Source organism: Macaca thibetana, chromosome 20 (assembly GCF_024542745.1).
Source record: "Macaca thibetana thibetana isolate TM-01 chromosome 20, ASM2454274v1, whole genome shotgun sequence".
Taxonomy (NCBI): Eukaryota; Metazoa; Chordata; class Mammalia; order Primates; family Cercopithecidae; genus Macaca; species Macaca thibetana.
In genome coordinates this window covers 30,657,161-30,681,580 of record NC_065597.1, presented here as the reverse complement: position 1 = coordinate 30,681,580, position 24,420 = coordinate 30,657,161, and the positions used below count along the sequence as shown (strand labels likewise).

The 24,420-nt window shown below is 54.4% G+C and overlaps 1 protein-coding gene across 1 annotated transcript in view; it reads right to left on the bottom strand.

Annotated features, from left to right (window-relative positions):
* The window catches only part of JPH3 (junctophilin 3), a 110,842-nt gene that overhangs the window by 55,636 nt on the left and 30,786 nt on the right, over window positions 1-24,420 (bottom strand). The window contains exon 2 of the mRNA XM_050773622.1: window positions 12,582-13,359. Coding sequence (XP_050629579.1) covers window positions 12,582-13,359 — 778 coding nt within the window. The remainder of the gene's footprint in view (window positions 1-12,581; window positions 13,360-24,420) is intronic.

Below are 24,420 nucleotides of genomic sequence, written 5' to 3'. Positions count from 1 at the left end.
GGATGCAGAGATGGAGGTGGGGGCAGCGCAGAGCCACACATAGAGAGGGTGAGGGGCGTGTGAAAAGCGTGGCATCTGAAAGCAGGCACGTGTTCTCTTGGGGACCGAGCCAACCCACCCTCCACTTGGCCGAGCCATCTGTGAAGTCGATCGCACACATGTGCTGCCGAGGGTAGTTTCTCCACGGAACACTGTCATGGTCAGCAAAGCACCAGGTGTGCGGACACGGGGGCCACAGGCGTGGGGCACCATGGTGAGCACACAGGAGCCTGAGGACAAAGAAAATCTGGTGGGGAGAGGAGGGGGAGGGGCTGAGCTGACATCCAGGTTATACCAGGTAAGTGGCGAGTTCTGAACACACCGGGGAACACAGGTGAATCCGAGGTGGGGGCCGTGATGGGCAGGGGGTGAGGGGGAAGGTCAGCAGCACAGGTTTCAAAACCCAGGAGAGGGCCGGGCACGGTGGCTCACGCCTGTGATCCCAGTACTTTGAGAGGCTGAGGCGGGCGGATCACCTGAGGTCAGGAGTTCGAGACCAGCCTAGGCAACATGGTGAAACCCCACCTCTACTAAAAATACAAAAATTAGCTGGGTGTGGTGTGGTGGCGGATGCCTATAATCCCAGCTACTCGGGAGGCTGAGGCAGGAGAATCACCTGAACCCGGGAGGTGGAAGTCACAGTTAGCTGAGATTGCACAACTGCACTCCAGCCTGGGCAACAGAGCAAGACTCTGTCTCAAAAACCAGAAAAACAAAAACAAAAACAAATCCCAGGGGGCAACCTGGGCCACAGTGGAACCAAATCCACACCTACCAGGAACCCGACTGTGGCCTTACTAGAGATGGGCCCTCTGCAGGTGGAATAGTTAAGATGGGGTCACACTGGAATAGGGCAGGCCTTAAATCCAGTGGCTGTTGTCCCTAGGAGAGGGAGACAGAGACACACAGAGGGAAGACAGCCCTGTGAACTCAGGGTGGGAACTGGGGTGATGCGGCCACAAGCCAAGGAATGCCTGAAGTCGCCTGGAGCTGGAAGGGGCAAGGAGGGTCCTCCTGAGAGCCTTGGGAGAAAGTGCAGCCCTGATGATACTCGAGTTTAGACCTGTGACCTCCAGGGCTGTGAGGGAGTGCATTTCTGCTGTTCTGAGCCGCTTTGGGGTGCTTTGTTATGGCAGGGGCAGGAGACTCACACGGGGAAGATGAGGCGTGTCCTGGAGGAGCAATGGTCCTCTGTGGCTGCAGCCCACGGTGTGAGGACAGCACATGGACAGGATTCTCCTGTATGCCTTCAAGAGCCACCCACCAGGCCCTGCATCAGTCAGCGGCTGTCACAGCAATGCCGAGTAACAAGTCCCTCCAAGAAACAAAGAAACCCCACTAGGTGGCTCAAAATAGTAAGTTATTTCCATGCACGAATGGATGCCCATGCTCGACCCATTTTATAGAACTGAAAACAAGGCCCAGAGAGCGGAAGCTCCTTGCCTGGGGCCACACAGCTAGTAAACAGCAGAGCCACTGCCGTTTCTCAGGAACACCAATACTGGGCTCCAGCTGCCACAGGGGTTTCTGGGGTTAGATTTGTGGAAAACGTGCCTGGCAGTCACCAGGACCTGGGACAGACTGTCAGGAGCATTTTGGAGTTTCGCTCCCTGGGGCCTGTAGGGAGGGAATGGGCATGTCCATTCTAGAAATGGGAGCACCAGAGGGGACAGACCTGCCCCAGCCAGAATGCGGAGTGTACGGGTCTCGGGAGCTGCCAAAAGCGACCACACACAGTGGCTCCAAACCACACACACTTATTCATGTAGAGCTTTAGAGGTCACAAGTCAAGAGGAGTCTTATGCGGCTGGAATCAAGGTCTTAGCAGGGCTGCCTCCCTGGAGGAGAATCCGTTTCTCACCTTTTCCAGCTTTTAGCAGCCACCTGCACTCCAGGCCTCGTGACTCTCCCTCCACCTTCCAGTAGCATCGCCTCTGCTTCCGGGGTCCCTCGCACGGACTCTGTGACCCTCCCCCAAAACCCCCGTGATTCTATTTGCCCATCTGCATAATTCAGGGTGATTCCCCCGTCTCAGGTGCCTCGACTCAGTCACATCTGCAAAGTCCCTCTTACCAGGGAACGTGACACCCACAGGTTCCGGGATTAGGATGTGGACATCTATGGGAGTCATCATTCCCGCGGCAGGGAGAAGCCCCTCAGTGACACAGCAGTCAAGGCCACCCAGTCACCTCCTCCTGGAGCCCTCCCTCCCAACCAAGGCAAATCAGGACAGCCCTGAACTGGGTAACGAGGCAGCATCTACCCACAGCTTTGAATGCACACATCACCTAGCCAGCAACGCCTGCTCTAGGAGACCGGGGTGCAGAATTCCCCAGGCTAGCAGCAAGGGAGGGTGGACTTGAACAGCTGTTGCAGTCTTGTGAGACTGAAAGATCAGATGTGTCCAAAATGCTCATTACTAGGGTAAGGCTAGGACGACATGGTGCATCCACGCTGCGGAACATAACGTGGCTATTAAGGAAACACACACATGTAGATACCCTGACGTGGAAAGATGACCTTGATACAAGTGAGGAGGAAAGAAAACAAGCTATAAAGCAATATGCACGGTACGATTTTATTTCTACAAAAGGGAATGGCGTAGGAGTGACATGGATTTGACGACGTGCTGAAAAAACTCTGAAGATGCCGTAATGGCCTCTACGGGGGTGGACAGTGTGCAGTGGGACCTGATGACTTTATACGCATCTGTCTCACTGTTTTAATATTTTTACGAGGATGTGTTATAATTTTAATGAGAAATAATTTTTAAAAATCAAAAATATCCCCCTCCATTTCAGGTCCTTAAAGGCTGCCTTTCCTAGATGGCCCATCAGAGTGTCCCCGGTGACTTTCCTGTAGATAATTCACCCTCACCAGGGCCCACCTGTGGGGCTTCCTGCTGGGCCTCCCTCCACCCTCAGCTCCAGGCATGGCCAGCCGAGATCCCTAACTCACTGGAGAACTCTGCAGCCAGGAAGCCACAGCAGAGAGCAGAGCGGGGACAGGCAGAGGCCCCAAGGCACAGCTCGCAGACTCCAGCTTGGGCCAGGCACACAGCAGGTGCTGGAGACACAAAGGGATCTGGAAGCCCCTTTCTGAGCAGGTCTTACCCTGGGTTTTGCACACCCCCAGAGCAACGCTGTTTAGAGGACATTTCAAGGCCGTCATCAGCAAGAATTCCCAAGCCTAGCCTGGGTGTGAAGGGTGTGAGAGGAGGAACAGGACTGAAAGAGACGCCTGGGTGAGAGTTCTAGTCCCCCCCAGGCACTGACCAGCTTGGAGACCAGGCACTGCCCTTCTTAGCAACCAGGCCCCAACTTCCCCCTGCAGTTCACTTCCTGCTATGCCTGCAGGACAGTCCTGAGCTGCTAGAAGGACCTGCCTGGCGAGAAGATTCTGAATGTAGCCACCAATTAGCTGTGTCTGTAGTGGGTACAGGGCAGGAGGAAGAGTGGCAGAGGTGCCCGGGATGTGTCACCTCTGATCTACATGCCCAGTCAAGGCTACACTCACAAGGAAAAATCACAGACAGGGACATCACCTGACGACCAGCACATGGGCCTGTCACCATGGTCCTGCTGACTGCCACGGAGATCCAAGGGCCTCAACTCACAAGAGTAGGTACCGTCATCCAGGTGGCCACCTCCGTAAGCTCCGCACCTGCCTGGCCTCCAGGATAGATGGGGGCTGACCCCACCCAGGCCATCCTAGCCCAGCTGTGTGCACCCTCCCCACACACTGAAGACCGAAGCAGGAGGATCACTTGAGCCTGGGAGGTCAAGGTTGCAGTGGGTCATGATGGCACCACTGCACTCCGGCCTGCGCAGAGCAAGACCCTGTCTCGAAAAAGAAAAAAAGTTATATTTCCTGTCATCCCAGCACTTTGGGAGGCCGAGACGGGTGGATCACGAGGTCAGGAGATCGAGACCATCCTGGCTAACACGGTGAAACCCCGTCTCTACTAAAAAAAAAAAATACAAAAAACTAGCCGGGCGAGGTGGCGGGCGCCTGTAGTCCCAGCTACTCGGGAGGCTGAGGCAGGAGAATGGCGTAAACCCGGGAGGCGGAGCTTGCAGTGAGCTGAGATCCGGCCACTGCACTCCAGCCTGGGCGACAGAGCGAGACTCCGTCTCAAAAAAAAAAAGAAAAAAAAAAAGTTATATTTCTACTATATTGTAGTCTATTAAGCGTGCTATAGCATTATATCTTAAAAAATTACGAATCTTTTTTTTTTTTTTTTTTTTTTTTTTTTGAGACGGAGTCTCCCTCTGTCGCCCAGGCTGGAGTGCAGTGGCCGGATCTCAGCTCACTGCAAGCTCCGCCTCCCGGGTTCCCGCCATTCTCCTGCCTCAGCCTCCCGAGAAGCTGGGACCACAGGCGCCGCCACCTCGCCCGGCTAATTTTTTGTGTTTTTAGTAGAGACGGGGTTTCGCCATGTTAGCCAGGATGGTCTCGATCTCCTGACCTCGTGATCCGCCCGTCTCGGCCTCCCAAAGTGCTGGGATTACAGGCTTGAGCCACCGCGCCCGGCCACGAATCTTAATTTTAAAATACTGTATTGCTAAAAAACGTGAACAACCATCTGGGCCTTCAGTGGAGGGCCTTGGCTTGGCTGTGGATGATCAGCGTGGTAAGCGCTGAAGGCTGAGGCGGCAGCTTCTTAAAATAAGACAACAATGTTGGCTGCATCAATGGACTCTTCCTTTCACAAAAGGCTTCTCTGTAGCATGTGACGCTATTTGATAGCATTTGATTCACCGTAGAGCTTCATTCAAAACCGGAGTGAGGCCGGGCGTGGTGGCTCAAGCCTGTAATCCCAGCACTTTGGGAGGCCGAGGCGGGCGGATCACAAGGTCAGGAGATCGAGACCATCCTGGCTAACACGGCGAAACCCCGTCTCTACTAAAAAAAAAATACAAAAAACTAGCCGGGCGAGGTGGCGGGCGCCTGTAGTCCCAGCTACTCGGGAGGCTGAGGCAGGAGAATGGCGTGAACCCGGGAGGCGGAGGCTGCAGTGAGCTGAGATCCGGCCACTGCACTCCAGCCTGGGTGACAGAGCAAGACTCCGTCTCAAAAAAAAAAAAAAAAAAAAAAAAAAAAAAAAAAAAAAAACCGGAGTGAATCCTCTCAAACTCTGCTCCTGCTTTATCGACTCTGTTGAAGGAATATTCTAAATCTTTGCTGTCACTTCAACAATGTCTGCAGCACCTTCGCCAGGAGTAGATTCCATCGCAAGAAACCATTTTCTTGGCTCACCCCTAAGCAGCAACTCCGCAGTCTTTCAAGTGTGATCGTGAGCTTGCAGCAATGCAGTCCCATCTGCAGGCTCCGCTTCTAATTCCAGTTCTCTTGCCATGTCCACCACGTTTGCAGTTGCTTCCTCCACTGAAGTCTTGAGCCCCTGAAGCCGTCCATAAGGGCTGGAATCAACTTCTTCTAAACTGTTGTTAATGTGGATATTCTGACCTCCACCCTTGAATCGCGAATGTTCTTCATGGGATCTAGAATGCTGAATCCTTTCCAGATGGTTTTCTTTTTTTTTTTTTTGAGACGGAGTCTCGCTGTGTCGCCCGGGCTGGAGTGCAGTGGCCGGATCTCAGCTCACTGCAAGCTCCGCCTCCGGGGTTTACGCCATTCTCCTGCCTCAGCCTCCGGAGTAGCTGGGACTACAGGCGCCCGCCATCTCGCCCGGCTAGTTTTTTGTATTTTTTAGTAGAGACGGGGTCTCACCGTGTTAGCCAGGATGGTCTCGATCTCCTGACCTCGTGATCCACCCGTCTCGGCCTCCCAAAGTGCTGGGATTACAGGCTTGAGCCACCGCGCCCGGCCTCCAGATGGTTTTCAATGGACTTTGCCCAGATCCATCACAGAAATCACTATCTATGGCAGCCTTACGAAATGTGTTTCTTTTTTTTTTTTTTTTTTTTTTTTTGAGACAGAGTCTCACTCTGTCGCCCAGGCTGGAGTGCAGTGGCGCGATCTCGGCTTACTGCAAGCTCTGCCCCGCTGGGTTCACGCCATTCTCCTGCCTCAGCCTCCCGTGTAGCTGGGACTACAGGCGCCCGCCACCACAACCGGCTAATTTTTTTTTGTATTTTTAGTAGAGATGGGGTTTCACCGTGTTAGCCAGGATGGTCTCGATCTCCTGACCTCGTGATCCACCCGTCTCGGCCTCCCAAAGTGCTGGGACTACAGGCATGAGCCACTGCGCCCAGCCACGAAATGTATTTCTTAAATAATAAGACCTGAAAGCTGAATGCTGGATGTTGTGTTAGCAGGCACGCAAACAACATTCATCTCCCTGTACATCTCTATGGGAGCTCTTTGGTGAGTAGTAATATTTTAAAAGGAATCTTTTTCCGAGCAGTAGATCACAACACCGGGCTTAAAACTATTCTGGAAACCATGCTGTAAGCAGACGTGCGGCCATCCAGGCTTTGCTGTTCCATTTCTAGAGCACAGAGTAGATTTTACACAATTCTTACGGGCCCTAGGATTTTCGGAATGTTCAATGAACACTGGCTTCAAGTTAACGTCTCAGCTGTGCTAGCCCCTAACAAGAGAGCCAGCGTGTCCTTCAAAGCCAGCCATTAGCTTCTTTCCAGCATGAAAGTCCTAGACAGCATCTTATTCCAATGGAAAGATACTGAACATCTGTTTCGCGTAGCCACCTTCACCAACAATCTTAGCTAGATCTTCTGGGTAACCCGCGGCCTCACCTTGCACTTTATGATCTGGATGCGGCTTCTTTCCTTAAACCTCATGAACCAACTTCCACTCACTTCCAGCTCTTCCTCTGCAGCTTCCCCACCTCTCTCAGCCTTCATAGCATGAAAGAGTTGAGCCTTGCTCTGGATCAGGCTTGGGCTTAAGGGAATGTTGTGATTAGTGTGATCTTCTCTTCAGAGCCTAAAACTTTCTCCATATCAGCACTAAGATTGTTTCGCTTTCTTATCATTCATGTATTCACCGGAGTAGCACTTTTCATCTTCTTCAATAACTTTTCCTTTACATCCAAAACTAGGCTGCCTAGTGCATGAGGCCTGTCTCAGCTGTCGACACACCTTCCTCTCTACACTTAATCATTTCCAGCTTTTGATTTAAAAGGGGAGATGTGAGTCTCTTCTTTCACAGGAACACTTAGAGACCACTGTAGCGTTATTAGTTGGCCTAATTTTAATACTGTTGTGTCTCAGGGAATAGGGAGGCCGGAGGAGACAGAGGGATGGGGGAGCGGCTGGTTGGAGGATTGGTCAGAACACAGAGCATTTATTAAGTTCACTGTCTTATGTGGGTACAATGTGTGGCATCCCAAAATAACCAGACATAATCATGAAAAAGCTTGAAATACCCTGAGAATTACCAAAATGTGACACAGAGACACGAAGTGAGCATGTACTGCTGGGAAAATGGCACCAATATAGGCTTGCTCCACGCACGGATGCCACGAACCTCCAATGTGTAAAAACACAGCCTCTGCAAAGCACAATGAAGCGAAGCCTCCTGAAACAAGGTGTGCCTGGCCCCCCGAACAATCCCTCCTCCTCCTCCTCCTCCTCTCAGCTTGGGTTTCTGCTTTGCAAAACCCCTTGGCATCTCTTCACAGCAACGTTTACAGGAGACGCAGCAGAGGGGGGGTCCCAGCAGAAACGACGCCACCAGATCCCGGCTGAGCTCTTGCAGGCTTTGCGGGGCTGCAGGAGGCACAGCTTTCACATGGGCCACCCTGTCTCTCCCTCTCCCGCAGCAAAGGCAGCCAGGGGGTCACACTTGAGATGCCTCCTGGGCCATGAACCTTCACCCTGGGGTTCTGAGCAGGTCCCAGGGGACAAAGTGGCGATGGGAACAGGAAGGAGAAATGGGCTACAGTCTGCCCCATCGCCCCCCGCTCGGCTTCTACCAGAGCTTTCTGCCTTTATTTGGTGTCCACAGTGGGTAGGGATGAGGGGGCTGTGAGAGCTGCTGTGGCAGAGGGGTCGGCTGTAGAAAATAAAGCCATGCCACACTGTGGGACTTTCCTCTCGACGATGGGTGACACATTTACATTGTGATTCCCAACCCAAGGCCTCTAGTGAGCAGCAGATCAAGGAAAGCAATTGAGTTTCATCTTCTAGAGCAACCCAGGCTTTGAGGACCGCGATGAATTCCTTATGTCCGCCCGGGGACAGCGAGGGGTTCAGGACAGGCAACGCCGTGCGAAGGTGCCCTGTGTGTGCCCTCCCGGCAGGAGATGCGTCATGAAAACATCTTGAGTGTGTGACGGCAGGAGGGGCCAATGCCCCGTGGTCCACTGCTAGGTGACACGGCAGGATGGAGCCATCTCAGACTTTCACTAGTGGGAGCTCCCACTGGAGTGAGGTGGATCCCACAGGAGAACAGCACGGGAGACTGCAGTCCCTTCTCACCTGACCTCAGCTCCGCGGGGCCACCGGCTCCTGCCCCTCTCTGCAGCAGAGGGTCTCACCCAGACGGAACCTCTTGGAACCACCTGCTTCACCATGCCCCCCCCCGCCATCTCCACGGCCACACCCTTGCTGGGTTGGACTCTGCTTCCAACCTGTGTTGCAGCTGCCTGTGCGATGCCTCATCTCCCCGCGGGGCCAAGGCCCCCCCGGTGGCAGCACTCACACAAGACAGGAGAGAGCCAGGGGTGCTCAGGACAGCAGCATTTGCATCCTGGGGACCAGGTCAGATGCAGGTGTTGGGGTCCCATCTAGATATGAAGAGACAAAGTCCGGGGCCTGACCACCATTTTTACAAGCCCTCCAGGAACCTGGAGAGTGTGGAAGGCTCTGAACCCCGGGCGCATCCCAGACAATGATGTCACATGGCCGGGGAGGGCATCGTGTGCCTTAGAACCCACAGTGACTCCAGGGCCTGGGGCTGAGACCCGGCCTAAGGAGGAGTCCTGGATCCTACCCTCCCAGCCGAGGACCAGGGCCAGTCCCCTTAGCAGCACAGGACCTCAGTCTCCCCCTCTGCCGAGTGGAAACAACGGCACCACCTCTCAGATTCCGAGTTCCACACCTCTCGCCCCGTTTTCCAGGAAAACCCACATTCCATCCTCCTCAGCCTTCCCTGCAGAGCTGCTCTCAGGGGAAGGGCCTAGCACTCTGCGGAGGACACAGCAAACCGTTTCTCACTTTGCGCAGCCTGACAAGCCCTGCCGGCCGGGGCGGGCGAGGACAGCGCCAGCTGCCCTACAGCTCCCTCGCATCTCTAGGTTGTGACAGTGGCAGGAGCCCGCCCGGGGCCAGTCACTCCTCGGCCCACGTGGTACGGCCGCTGTCACGCTCCAGTGGAGGGTTGGCCCCGGGCTGTGGGCGCCTGAGCCAGTCATTCATTGGCTTCACTCTCCAGGGCGGCAGACTCTGTTCCCTTCTTTTTTTTTTTCCAAATTCTAAGTCCATTAAGAAAGCACAACTCCAGGCCCTGCAGCCCAGAATGGAGGCTCATCCCCCATCCTCTGATGACCAAAAATACTGTGTAGCCTCCCGCCTCCGAGGGTCACACCAGTGAGCTCACAAACACACGTGCCTCCCATGCTTCTCACAGCAGGGCTGGGGAAGGATGACACCAATGGAGACGGTGCAACCACAGGCCCGGCCCCACGCCGAGGCTACTACAGGGAGAAGGGAGCCCCGCCCCCCTTCAGTGGGGAACCCAGCCCAGAGAGGGGAGGCGACCGGTCTGGGATGTGCGTCCACAACAGCCCAGGCTGGATGTGGGTCTGCAGGTCTCAGAGGCAAGGGTGAGAAGCCGGTTCCTAGTGCCCATTTGAGGCGTGACACCTCCTCTCTTGGACACTTTAAGTGCCAGTGACCTGGAGACCACCCAGGCCATACACCCCCACCTGGGCGCACCTGTGCAGCTGTACGCTCTGGCTCCATGGGTGAGCATGGATGTGCAGGCTGTGCACAGCGGTGTGGAGGCCGTGAGTGGTGTGCAGAGCCATGTGCGTGGACAGCAGGACACAGCGGGTGAGCCAGTCCCTTTCTCACAAAGGAGCTACACTCCAAGACCCCAGTTGTGTGAATGCAGAAGCAGGAACCACCTCCCTCCTCACGGCGCCTGCTCGGGCAAAGGGACGGAGTCAGCTCGGACTCCACCAGTGCAGAAGGCAAGCCCCGACCCGCCAGGGAGCACAAGCTGCTGGGTCTTGAAGGCTGTCGGGGGCGGGTGGGGGGTGGGTTCCGTCAGTTTCACAGCTGCACAGGCCTGCAAACCCTTCCCTCTCACTCCCTCCACCCGTCTGCCAAGGCTGGCTGGCCAGTGCCCCAAGGGCTGGGGACCCAGTAGGAGCCGCGCCCACCCCACCCTGGTCCCGGCTCCTTTGCATGGGTCTCAGGTCTCGCCCTCCCAACCCAGCCCCTGGGCTTCGTGCCAGCATGGTGCCCACTTGTACGTAGGCATCTCCCCCAACAATGCTCCCACAGAGCCCCTGGGACCCCGAAACCCCAGGAAGAGGCTGGATGCCCCAGGAAGGGAGTTGCTACCACCTAAGCTTCACAGGCCTTCAGAGATTAGAAGCCGAGGTCCAGAGAGGCTGACAACCCGCCGTGGGGCAGCTCTGCACCTGCGCTGCGCCAGCCCTGTCCAGGCCACCTTGGCTCCATACCAGGAACCTGCTTCTCTCAATGTCTAGGGGAATTCGTCTGAAAACTGTCCCAGGTCCCACGTCCCCCCAGTCCTATAGACATCCGCCCAGTGCCAGAGCTATGAAACAAGCTCAGTCCTGCAGAGCACTGTCTGCGAAGTCCCCGAGCTGCTGAGAACTAATGAACTGATGAACTCATGAACCAATCTGCAGGTCACACGGGAGCTGCCACGAGCTTCCTCAATTCCGTGACGCTGCTGTCCCCCAGCCCCCAAAACTGCTTCTTGTCCACTAGGGTCAAAAAAGCAACTACACAAAATAGAAAGGGTCGAAAAACGAAACACAGAGGAAAGAAACTCACCAAAATGCCACAGAGAGCGCTCGGCCGATTCGTCAGACCAGAGCTAATGCTGCTTTCCCCCTCCTCAGTATTACTTATTTTCCTGTGGAACGAGTATTACATTTATGATGGAAAAAATAACCACTGATTCTAATTTGTTCTTAAAATCCCAGGTGAGTAGTCACACGTGGGCTCCTGTTTATTTCCCTGCCTGAACATTTCTGGGGGAGCAGGGAAGGGCAAACAGAGCAATTTTGGACCTCAGTGTCAGGTGGTAATTCATGTTTCTTTCAGCTTCTTAGAATCAATCTTGTTTCCCTCTAAAACGACCGAAGTCACGAGTGACATATTCTGCCAACAAACCACAGCCACCATTTTTGTTTTTCACTGTAGATCAAGGGTCACTGAAAATCAGAACCAAATGGGCTGAACTTTAATTAGCGACAGGTCAGGAAGGGCTGAGTCGCACCCAAGCTGGGAGCTTTCCTGGAGGAACTCCACGTGTGCCCCAGCTGAGAACACAGAACCATCCAGAAAGACGCAGGGAAATGTCCCCCAGGAAGCCTCCTGCCTGGGCAGCCCATGGCTTCCCACGCAGCTTCCAGATCCCTGCCCCAAGCCTCTCCGGGCTACCCCAAGGGCCCTCCTCTGGCCCAGGAAAGCAAACGCCGGTGGATAGCAAAGGCTCTGGGTTTTCTGAAACACCTTCCCAAGTCTTGACAAAGCCCTTTAGTAACCTCAGTTACTTTGGAACCCAAATGTCTACCTGTGGGACCCGTGGCTTTTCACAGGGGAACTTCCTCCAACCTGCAGCAGGCGGCTCCTGCCGGCCACAGCCTTCCTAGGACCAGCCCCTGGCTCACACACTCACCCACAGGAGCCAGACCCTGGGTGCCTTCCTCCATCCCTGAAGGCCCCACCCTGCACCCACTCCTAAAGGTACCCACAAGCCATGTGGACCCCACCCACAGTCACCTCTGAATCCATTCCTTAGGGCCTGGAGGCCCCACTGGACCCCAAATTCAGTAAGTCATGCAGTGATTTAGACCAGCGGTTGCCCCAAAGCACCAGGCCTGCATGAGCCCCTTGCCAGGCACCCACAATTGGCCTCCCAACTGCTGCCATCTCCCAGGGTCCAGGAAGAATCCAGACCTCAGGTCTGCGTAGCAGAGGCAGCTCCTAGCCGCCTCCTACAGCCCTGCAGTGCTGGACCTGCCACCCCTACCTGGTGGTGTCTCCCCTCCTAGCCAGCACAGGAACGCTCCAATGCATTACACCAACAGAACAGACCACCTTCTTTATCCACCAATATTTTACACTAAACATCACCATACAGAACAGAGAGACACTGCTCGGTTTAAGGAGGCTGTAGGTCTCTGCACCCTCACAAATCAATCATTCCTCTGTACCAACCCCACCCACAGTCACCTCTGAGAACCTCCAGGGAACTCTAGGGTTCCATGGGGCATAGTTGGACAAACACCAGCGTATGCCTCAAACTGGGCCCAGCCCAAGGCGGTGAGCAACAGCAGGACTGAACAGACTGGGCTCACAAACACCTTCTGGGCACCAAGAAGGGCCCCCGCCCCCTCGCCCTCCTACCTGGAAGCGGCGATCTCAGCCTTCTGCTTGGCGATGGTGGCAGCCCGCTCAGCGGCCTCGACGGCGCGGTCCACCTTCTCGCGGATCTTGCTGGCCCGCAGGGGGATGAGGTTCTTGCGCTTGCCGCTGACGAGGATGTTCTGCTTGTACTTGCCCTCCTCCTTGGTGCCGTCCGGGAAGGTCATGCAGCCGTAGCCGTGGCGCCGGTTGCTGGCCCACTCGCCCTCGTACTTGAGCCCGTCCGAGCGCTGGCTCACGCCGAAGCCGGAGCGTTTGTCGTTCTTCCACTCGCCCACGTAGGTCTCGGTGGTGGTGGCGTCGATGTCGTCCTCGATGACCGCCAGCTCGGCCTCGGCCTCGCCCAGGCTGATGGTGGAGTGGATGTCGCTGGCCGTGGAGCTGACGGTGCTCATGCCCGCCTCGCTGCGGAAGGAGCTCTGCTTGCTGCGCTGGCTGGCCAGGCTGCTCTTGGACTCCGACTTGCGCAGCTTCAGCCCGCTCAGCAGCGAGCGCCGAAACAGCCCCTTCTTCTTGCTCTTGAGGATCTCGGAGTCACTGTGGGCCACGAGCACGAAGCCCCCGCGGGACACGGCCGGGCTGCCGGCCACCGCCGGAGAGGCGTCGGGATGCAGCGCCGTGCCGTTGGTGTGCTCGCTGCGCAGGGAGTTGATGGACGTCCTCAGGGGCGAGCGGATGACCGCAGCCATGCCGTACGGGACGCTCTGCCGCACGCCATAGCCCTGGCGCATGCCACCGACCCACTGGCCCTGGTAGGTCCCTGGGGAGACAAAGAGCAGGGTGAGTGCCTAGCGACAGAGAAGAGGGCACAGCCTGGCCACGGACAGGGTGGAAGCGGCCACAGTCCTGTCTGAGCTTCCTGTTGTTTTGTTTTTTTTTTTTTGAGACAGGTTCTCGCTGTGTTGCCCAGGCTGGAGTGCAGTGAGGCCATCACAGCTCACTACAGCCAGGAACCCCTGGGCTCAGGCGATCCTCCTGCCTCAGACTCCTGAGCAGCCGGGACTACAGGCACGCATCACCATGCTCTGCTAATTTTTAAATTATTTGTAGAGATGGGGTCTCATTATGTTGCCCAGGCTGGTTTCTAACTCTTGGGCTCAAGTGATCCTCCTGCCTCAGCCTCCCAAAGTGCTGGGATTACAGGCATGAGCCACACCATCCTAGTGTGCTTTCTATCTTGATGAAACCTGGTGAGGTTTGTGTGGAGGCAGACAGGCCACGGTGCCTTACAACTTCTATCACTAGTGGTTGTTTCTGAACACACCTCCACCCTGCCACCCTGCTTCTCATGGCTAGATCTTGTTCTCTCTTGGAAACCGGGGAGAGAGAAGGGAGGCATCAGAGTCTGTGGTGCAGAGTGAGGACCACAGAACCCAGAGTGAACACGGAGCCCCCCGCCATGGGGACAAGGAAACATGTCCTGGGTCAGGAGGCCAATGAGTGGCAGCTACAGGGACACAGGTGTGGGCTACACACTAAGCACTGAATGGGCTGCTCTGGGAGGCAGTGAGCTCCCCACTGCTGGAGGTATCCAAGAAGCGTGTGGAAGACCACACAGTGGACACACCACGGAAGAGATTCAAGGGCATAGGGAAGAGGCAGTGGCCCATGACCTTCAGACATAAAGTCAGCAGACGCGATATCCCCAAAAGAAGGGAGGGTGGGGACTGGAGCAGCTGCCTATGCACCTGGGTTCTCAGCAGCACTGTTCCCATGACTGGAAAGGTAAAGGCAACCCACAAGTCCATCACCCAGTAAATGGACAGACGCCATATGGTCTGTCCATACAATGGAACATCATTCAGCCTTGAAAAGGTAGAACATTCTCACACAGGCTGCAACGTAGATGAATGCCAAAGACATTACACAGAGTGAACTGAGTCAGGCACAAAAGGCCACATACTGGATGATTCCACGTACACGGGGTCCTTCGAGTAGTCACGCTCAGAGGTGCAAAAAGTAGAGCGGAGGGTGCAGGGGCTGGGGCGGGGCGTGTGGGGTTAGTGTTGAATAGGGACAGAGTTTTGCAGTGGGATGAGGAGAAAGTCTTGGAGGTAAATAGCGATGACAGCTACCTAACACCATGAATGTAATTAATGCCACTGAATTGTATACTTTAAAGTGGCTAACGCGGTATATTTTGTATTTCTCTTACCACAATAAAATAAAAAGGAAACCCGGTCAGCAGACCTGTGCCCATGTCTTGCTTTGTGCGCTGTGACTTCAGGCAAGTTTCTGGGCTCCGCTGGCCCTCAGTGTCCTCATCTATAGAGTGGAACCAAGACTCCTCATGCCACAGGTCACCGTGAGGACGACTGGGCCTCAGCACGGTGCCCAACGCGGCAAACCTCAGGCCTCAATTTGTCATTCGAGCTACTCATTGCAGCCGGGCACTAACGGAGTGCCCCTGGAAAGGGCTTTTGCGGGGAGAACAGAGGGTCCATCCACCACTCTTCCAGCCACGGTAGCACAAGCTACAGACCAGAGGCACGGGGGCCGAGACTTACTGATATGTAGGTTTTATTCATTCCCCGCTGTTTTCATAAAACATTGGAATTACCTGCCAACATCTCAAAACCAAGAGATTTTACATAAAAATTCAGCTCTCTCATGCCTCCTGAAAAATGAGAACCTGGCCACCCCTGATCTCTCTGTTAAGAGGACAAAACGGACAGGAGCTGGCAGCAGCGGCTCCCGTCCTGCCAGTCACTTTTTTTTTGAGACAGTCTCTCTCTCTGTCGCCCAGGCTGGAGTGCAGTGGCGCGATCTCAGCTCACTGCAAGCTCTGCCAGGTTCACACCTCCCAGGTTCACAACTCAGCCTCCTGAGTAACTGGGACTACAGGCGCCGCCACCATGCCCGGCTAACTTTTTGTATTTTTAGTAGAGACGGGGTTTCACCGTGTTAGCCAGGATGGTCTCAATTTCCTGACCTCGTGATCCACCCGCCTCAGCCTCCCAAAGTGCTGGGATTACAGGAATGAGCCACCGTGCCCAGCCCTACCGGTCACTTTTTAAACGGAGAGGCTGTAGCAGGTGGCAGGTACCGCCATCTCTTGGAGCAAAGCAGCCCTCTACTCCCGGTTGCCCCCCACGTTCCCTACCCAGGCCCCCTCCACGCACGCGCCCCTCACCAGAGGGCGGGATTCAAACTAAGTGTGGAATTCAAAGTCCTGTAGCCCCAAGTGCCCTGTCCATCCCCAGGGTATCCCCACACCCTGCCACCTTCACTCACCACCCCCCAAAGGGTCCTGATCCTCTCAAACTTTTCTGTCCAAGGCTCTGTTCACACACTCTCCTCTCTCAAACTCCCACCCTCTAATCTAATCCCATGGGCTCCAAGTCAGCCCCACCCCTCCTCCACAGCACCTCCAACACCCCAGTCCCCAGGCCCACAGCCCCCATGGCATCCTGACTCAGGACAGCGGCTGGGGTCCTAGATGTTCCAGAATGTATCTTCCAGCTCAACCACATCACAAGCCCCCAGAGGGACTTGCGGTGCAGGCCCCTCATGCCCCACATGGCACACGGCCCAGCCAGGCAGAGGAGGGGCGTGCAAGGATCACCAATCAGGCTACAGCCCCAGACAGAGCCCCTGAGGCTGCCTCACTCCAAGAGATGGTAGCACCTGCCACACAATGCAGCTTCTTTGTTGAAAAGTGATCAGCAACACGGCCTCTGAGGGCAGCTTCTCCAGGAGCAGAGCCTGAGCTGGGGGTCCTGTGAACGTGACTTATTTGGGGCAGGAGAAGGCGGGTGCCAGGAGGAAGGACATGGCAGCAGGGGACCGGGCTGAGTGAGGTGGTCTCAGCGGGAGGTCAGCTTCAGCCTCATCCCACTTTCAGGCGAGGGGGTCAGACGTTTGTACTCCCACACTGGTCGGTCATTCTGTACCCCCAAAGCTGCTTGGGGAGGCAGCTAACCTGGAGGCAAGTCCATGCCATCAACATCAGAAGCGACCTCCGACTCCAGTGATGGGGCTCCTGCCCTCCCACCCACCAGGCCGTGGCACCTTCTCCTGCAGGAGGCCGAGAGCCCTGCAAGCAGGGATGTGTGTGGACCTGACGCCAGGGACCCCACGAGGGATGTGTGTGGACCTGACCCCAGGGACCCCACGAGGGATGTGTGTGGACCTGACCCCAGGGACCCCACGGCACCGCTGCATACCTTTCTAGAGCGTCAGCCTCAGAGGTCCCAGCACTGGGGGCAGTTGTGGTGGGCACGGGGAGAAGGCAGAGGGGGCAGCTGACTCAGAACCACCCAGCACCCCAATGCGAACCACACTGGGGGGAAACCCTGTGGCTTGCTCCATACCCAAACGCCCTTCCAGACTGGGGTTTGTGAGGGGGAAACTGGAACTAGGCTCAGTGGGTCTCAGGGGGTGGCCCTTTACTGAGGCCAGGCCCACCCACACAGTGGCTTTCCCATGGCCAGTCCAAGCTGGGCACAGGCTGCATCACAGGGACCTTCACCCCAAGATTGCACCCTCAGCGACTGCCCCTTCCATGTGAGGGCTGTGGACAGGGCTGTCAGATAAAACACAGGACGCCTGGTAACATCTGAGTTTCAGATGAACAACATGTCGTTCTTTAGGGAACACACTGCATGGGACATACTTATATTTAAAAAGCATTTGTTGGCTGGGTGGGGTGGCTCATGCTTATAATCCCAGCACTTTGGGAGGCTGACACAAGCAGATCATCTGAGGTCAGGAGTTAGAGATCAGGCTGGCCAACATAGTGAAATGCTGTCTCTACTAAAAATACAAAGCTAGCTAGCCATGGTGATGGATGCCTATAATCCCAGGTACTCAGGAGGCTGAGGCAGGAAGATCACTTGAACCTGTGAGGTGGAGGTTGCAGTGAGCCGAGATCATGCCACTACACTCCAGCCTGCGCGACAGAGCAAGACTCAGTCTCTAAACAAATAAATAAATAAAAATAAAAAGCATTTGTTGATTACCTGACATGCACATGTAACTGGATGGCCTATTTTTTGTTTTGTTTTGTTTTTTTGAGATGGAGTCTCATTCTGTCTCCAGGCTGGAGTGCAGCAGTGCAATCTCAGCTCACTGCAACCTTTGCCTCCCGGGTTCAAGTGATTCTCCTGCCTCAGCCTCCTGAATAGCTGGGACGACAGGCATGCGCCACCAGGCCCAGCTAATTTTTTTGTGTGTTTTTAGTAAAGACAGGGTTTCACCATGTTGGCCAGGATGGTCTCGATCTCTGGACCTCGTGATCTGCCCTCCTCAACCTCCCAAAGTGCTTGTTAAATTGGGCCGCCCCTCAGCTGAAAGTCCAGGATGGTGGGCTGCCCCTACAAAGTGGAGGATCACCCTGGAAAGAGGAGAGGCTCACCCACTCCCCGACGTCCCTCCTCCATCAAGGGATGCTCCAGCTTATAGACACAGATGGGAACAAGAGCTGAAAAGTGAAGGCATCACGGATCAAGTGACGTGGTCCCCCCATACAGTAGAATGTTCCTCAGCCCTAAAAAGGAAGGAAAGCCAGGCACCTGCTGCTTCCTGGATGAGCCTTGAGGCCGTCATGCAGAGTGGAATAAGCCAGGCTCGAAGGGACAAATCCTGTGGGATTCCACTCTCATGGGGTCCCTGGAGTCATCATATTCACAGACATGGAAAGTAGAACGGAGGGTGCCGGGGCTGGGAGGGAGGATGACCAGTGAGCACTTAGTGGGACAGAGTTTCGGTTTGGGAAGATGAGAAAGTTCTAGAGATGAGGTGATAATGGCACCCACCTCTAGGTTTAAGTAACGCATGAGCTGACGGAGCTCTGGCCATGCCTCCTGGCACGGAGTAACGAGGGCCGCTGGGACCTTTCCTGCCCCGTGTTTGCAACTGCACGGTGCTGGGTTTTTGTCCCCCGTGGGAATATTTTATTGATATAAGAAAAGGGCTTTAGCTACACGAAAGCACATGGGCTTCATTCAGTTCTGTCGTGACTGCTTGCATAGCCTGACCTCACCACCCCACAGCAGAGGGCACCAAAGCGCCAGGGACAGGTAGCGAGGGACAGGGCTTCCCCCAGATGGAAGCTCTGCGGGCTGGGCCTCCACACTCACCGCAGTTGCTCCTCTCCCTCCCTCCCTCAAAGCAACATCCACTGTGATGGAGCTATTGAGCGCACGCGCCTGCACCATCAGCTCGGCCACCCCCAGCCCTTTGCATTTATGCTGGATTAAGTAAACAAAAAGTCTGGGCTCGATTTCTTTTTTTTTTTTTTTTTTTTGAGACGGAGTCTCGCTCTGTCGCCCAGGCTGGATTGCAGTGGCCGGATCTCAGCTCACTGCAAGCTCCGCCTCCCGGGTTTACGCCATTCTCCTGCCTCAGCCTCCCGAGCAGCTGGGACTACAGGCGCCCGCCACCTCGCCAGGCTAGTTTTTGTATTTTTTAGTAGAGACGGGGTTTCACCGTGTTAGCCAGGATGGTCTTGATCTCCTGACCTCGTGATCCGCCCATCTCGGCCTCCCAAAGTGCTGGGATTACAGGCTTCAGCCATCGCGCCCGGCCTGGGCTCAGTTTCTTGGTTGTGCCAGCGACACCCTAGTGCTTGGCGGCTACCTGCAGCTGAGGGCAACTGAGCTGGATGGCGCAGATGCAGGACACCCCCCACCCCACCCCAGGGCACATGGTGGAGGCCTCTCCCAAGGTCAAGATCCAAAGCAGTAGGTAGCAAATCCCAGGCAATTCCCAAAGCCTGTTCCATCGAACCCAACTGGTCACCTGCAGAACAGACGGCTTATGTGCAAAAAGACAGGACCCAGTGCCGGGGGGACAAAGCTGCCCCGCCAGCTACCCATCCCTATGGGCCGCCGAGAGGGTCTGTCTCGGTCAGCATGGCCCCCAGAGCTAGATAACGTTCTGTGGGCTCCAGTTGCCCTGGCCCTGGGGCCCCGGAAGACAGCCCAGAGGCAGGTGGGTTGACAGGGTGCCCTGCTTCCTTCCAGACCCTCTCAGGAGGGTGTGGCTGCAGGGGATGTCGGTGCTGCCTCCACACACAGGTACCCCGGCTCTGCTGCCGCCACCTCACCCACCAATGGCCCAAACACGGTGAGACGGAGTCAGAAGACATGGGTGGACCCCAGGTGAGGACCAAACCCCCTAAACCTTGCCGGTGAAACACCGACTAGAACCACCACAGACTCACAGAGAGCAGATGAGATGAGGCCACCAGCAGGTGTCACTCGAGCCGCAGCTGTGTCCCCGCAGGGCTGTACCCCTCCCTTCCTGTTCTGCCAGGCTGGCGCCGCCTGAGAAGCTGCATTCCTAATGCTCAGGGGACCCGCTTGGAGATCCGCTGGGACGGTCACTCAGCACCTGGCCTGCGTGGTCAGCAGCATTGTCTCGGTCCGAAAGCCAGAGCCCAGGGCCAGCACAGCCCCTAGGCGGGCCTTGCGGGTAAGTGCGGCCAGCAGGCTCTTGCTGTTGCCTGTCTCTCGCCAGGGCCCGCACATCTCACACACTTGTTTATTTTCCTCCTCTGAAGCCCCACCCGTCAGCTGACATTCTTCCCAAAACATTAGTTTCGGAGCCTGGGCTCCCAGCTGGGGAGAGCACAGCCCCCACCCTCAGAGTGACTCAGAAGTGGCTCCTGTGGGCTTCCCATGGCCTCCCCGTTCCCAGATCCGACACACCTCTGGCCGGCCCATATCGACCAGCACCCATCTTCCACTTGAGCCGCTTTGGCTGGGTTTCTGTCCCCTGTACCCACTCTCTGCCCAAGATGCCCCGGAACAGACCCCTGTCCTTGGGGTCTTCGCCTGTTGTGCCCCATCCGGGACCCTCGCAGCAACCAGGCCCCGGGCACAGGTCCAATGTGACGGTGAGAGCCCTACACTGGCCCACAGAGGGCATTCACAAAGCTCCAGGGCTTTCTCCACGGATGGCCCCCATGCCCCGCGCCTGTCCCTCCTGCCTCTCTGCACCTGCTTTGTCCCCAGCTGCAGGGAGCCCCATCCGTTGCATGGCTGTTTCACAAGCACATCAATTACAAGCTAATCCTATGCCGCAAGGTATTCAGGTCACTCCTCCGTTTTCATAGCTAATCTTTACATGATGTTAAACTTTATCCTTTGGATAAATTCCTAGAATGAAATTGCTTGGTCAAAAGAAGGTTTTGGGGTTATAGTTTTTAAGAAATTACCCTCAGAAAAGACTCTAAGAGAGAATGTCTCCTACATTGTTACTACCAACACTAGATAGTTTTTTATTTTTCGAGATGGAGTCTCATTCTGTCACCCAGGCTGGAGTGCAGAGGTGTGATCTTGGCTCCGTGCAACCTCCGCCTCCCGGGTACAAGCAATTCTCCAATCTCAGCCTCCCGAGTAGCTGGGACTACAGGTTCCCGCCACCACACCCAGCTAATCTTTGTATTTTCAGTAAAGACAGGGTTTCAACATGTTGGCCAGGATGGTCTCAAACTGCCCTCAGGTGATCCACCTGCCTCGGCCTCCCAAAGTGCTGGGATTACAGGTGTGAGCCACCGCGCCCGGCCCATCAGTTTTTTTGTTTTTTTGTTTTTTTGGTTAATCTTAGCGGAGCACTGAATAGTGATGTCTGCTGGAATTTGCTATGGGCTTAATTGCATTTCTCCAAAATGCATATGCTGAAGTCCCGCCCACCCATCCCCCCACCCTCTGCCACCTTAGAATGTCACCTTCTTTGGAGATAGATAAGGTCTTTAAACCAGTGGCTGAGTGAAAGATGAAGGCACTGGGGGCCCTAATCCAATAGGCCTGGTGTCTTTCTAAGAAGGGACTCAGAGGTAGACAGAGGGACAAGCCCATGAAGACAAAGAAGAACCAACTCTCCCAGCACCTTGACCTTGACCTTCCAGCCTTAGAACTGCAAGGAAATAAACTGTGGTTTCAGCCACGCTGTCTGTGGCATTTTGTGATGGCAGCCCAAGAACACAGAATTCTTAGTCTCTAGCGAGGTGATTAACTATATAAATAATGAAACAAAAGTTAGGACAGGAGAGGTGTAGTGGCTCACACCTGTAATCCCAGCACTTTGGGAGGCTGAGGCAGAAAGACTGCTTGAGCCCCAGAGTTCCAGACCAGCCTGGGCAACACAGCAAGATCCCGTCTCTACCAAATTTTTTTTTCTTTCTTTTTTTTTTTTTTTGAGACGGAGTCTCGCTCTGTCACCCAGGCTGGAGTGCAGTGGCCGCATCTCAGTTCACTGCATGCTCCGCCTCCTGGGTTTAAGCCATTCTCCTGCCTCAGCCACCCAAGTAGCTGGGACTACAGGTGCCGCCACCTCGCCCGGCTAGTTTTTTGTACTTTTTAGTAGAGACGGGGTTTCACCTTGTTAGCCAGGATGGTCTCGATCTCTTGACCTCGTGATCCACCCATCTCGGCCTCCCAAAGTGCTGGGATTACAGGCTTGAGCCACCGTGCCCGGCCTTTTTTTCTTTTTGTTTTTTTTTTCTGAGACAAAGTCTCACTCTGTTGCCCAGGCTGGAGTGCAGTGGCATGATCTCAGCTCACTGCAACCTCCACCTCCCAGGTTCTAGCAATTCTGCCACTTCAGCCTCCCGAGTAGCTGGGATTACAAGTGCACACCTCCATGCCTGGCTAATTTTTGTGTTTTTAATAGAGATGAAGTTTCACTGTGTTGGCTAGGCTGGTGTTGAACTCCTGACCTCAAGTGATCCACCCGCCTTGGTCTCCCAAAGTGCTGGGATTACAGGTGTGAGTCACTGCACCCAGCTACAGTTTTGTTTAAATTAGTGTGTGTAGTGGTGCACACCTGTAGTCCAGTTGCTTCAGCCCAGGAAGGGCTGGAGCCGAGGAGGTTGAGGCTGCAGTGATCATGCCACTGCACTCCAGCCTGGATGACAGAGCAAGACTCCATCCAAAGTTAGGACAAACCAAGAAAAAGGATAAAAAGCCAGATTGCTGAAAAATATAAATAATGAATGAAAGGTAGAGAGTTTTTTCTCCTTCTGCAGAACCCAGGAAGAAAAGTTTCTAGGCAAACAGAATCAGACAAGCCTACCCCAGGGGCACCAGGCAGAGGAGGGTCGGAGGAGGGTCGGGGGAGGCACAGGAGTGCTAGGGAAGTGCTCTTTTTTTCGCCAATGCTTCAGCAGGCACTGAGAAAGTGCTCATTCTGAACTGAGAGACCCTGCCTGCTTCCTCACCCAAACAGGAGAATTACTTCATCCAGGAGAGACATGGAGAATTCCTCTGAAAAAACAGACTGCAGCCAGAAGCGAAGGCTGCCACACAAAGTTTCCACTCAGCTTTTTGGTACCTCACTTTCATACATGAACAGTCAACCATCCTCAGACATAAGGAGAAGCCTTGGCAGGGAAGAAAAAGACCAAAACATACAAATAAGTGGGAAAAAAAGGGGGGGGAAATCAAAAAAATGCAGCAGGTGGGAGAAGACATCAAGGGACCAGGGTTTAAATCCTCAGGGATAAAATACAAAATGAGAATAAAATGCTATTAAAAAGGAAAGACTAGGGAAAAAAGCTCCTGGAAATTAAAAGTATAATAGCTAAAAGAAATATTTTGGTAAATGAGCTGGAAGATAAAAATCAAGAAAATCTTTCAGAAACTAGAACAAGAAAAGAGGTGGGCAAAACAGTAAGAAAATTAAAGGATTCATCCAGAACACCCAAACTCTAAATATCAGGAGTTCTAGAAAGCAGGAAAGGAAAATAAGCAAAGATTTAAACAAGAAAGTCTCCTGGAATGGAGGGATGTGAGCGTCCAGACTGGAGGGCTCACAGATACCACACAATGAGGGGAGGGACACCCAACCAAGACACAGTGGCATGAAATTCAGAACTCAAACAACAAAGACCCTAAATGCTTCCAGAGAAAACCAAAAACAGATCACAAATGAAGGACCGAGAATCAGAACAGCATGGGCTTTTCAAGGGCAACACTGAACCTAGAAGTCAGTGGGAAACTGCACCTCCACTGCCACAAAGCAAGAGCAAAAATGATTTTCAACCTAGCATACTATGCATACCAATTTATCAAATAATCAAGCCACAGAAACTCTATCTTCCTTGCATCCTTTCTTAGGAAGCTACTCCAGGATGTGCTCCACTCAAATGAGGGAGGAAACCATGAAAGAAGACATGAGGAGGCCGGGCGCGGTTGCTCAGAGGAGGTGAGACACAGGAGAGGTGAAGGAAATATCCAGGGAGACAGGGGAAGAATTGGGAAGAAGGCAATCAATCGATAAACAAACGTATTTGTACGTTTGTGTGTATTACTGAGAGAATCTGGCAGGTTTGCTCAAGTGCAAGCTGCATTTGAGAGGTGTTTCACTGAGCAGCTGGAAGCTGAAAAAAGAATTAACTGGTGATTTAAAGAAAACTGCAACTGAAAAAAAAGCGAGACAATTACTAACTCAAGCTATGCATGAGAAGTGTACAGAACCAGACTCCATTGCCTGGCTCAGCAGTAAGCAATACTCACATAGTCATAATGAAAAACACTGAGTTATGGATTTAACAAAAAAAAAAAGCAACATAGCAATATTGAGATAGCGGGGAGAGGATGGGGGTCTAAGAGATTGAAAATCTCCATCTAGGCCGGGCGTGGTGGCTCAAGCCTGTAATCCCAGCACTTTGGGAGGCCGAGACGGGCGGATCACGAGGTCAGGAGATCAAGACCATCCTGGCTAACACGGTGAAACCCCGTCTCTACTAAAAAATACAAAAAACTAGCTGGGCGAGGTGGCGGCACCTGTAGTCTCAGCTACTCGGGAGGCTGAGGCCGGAGAATGGCGTGAACCCGGGAGGCGGAGCTTGCAGTGAGCTGAGATCCGGCCACTA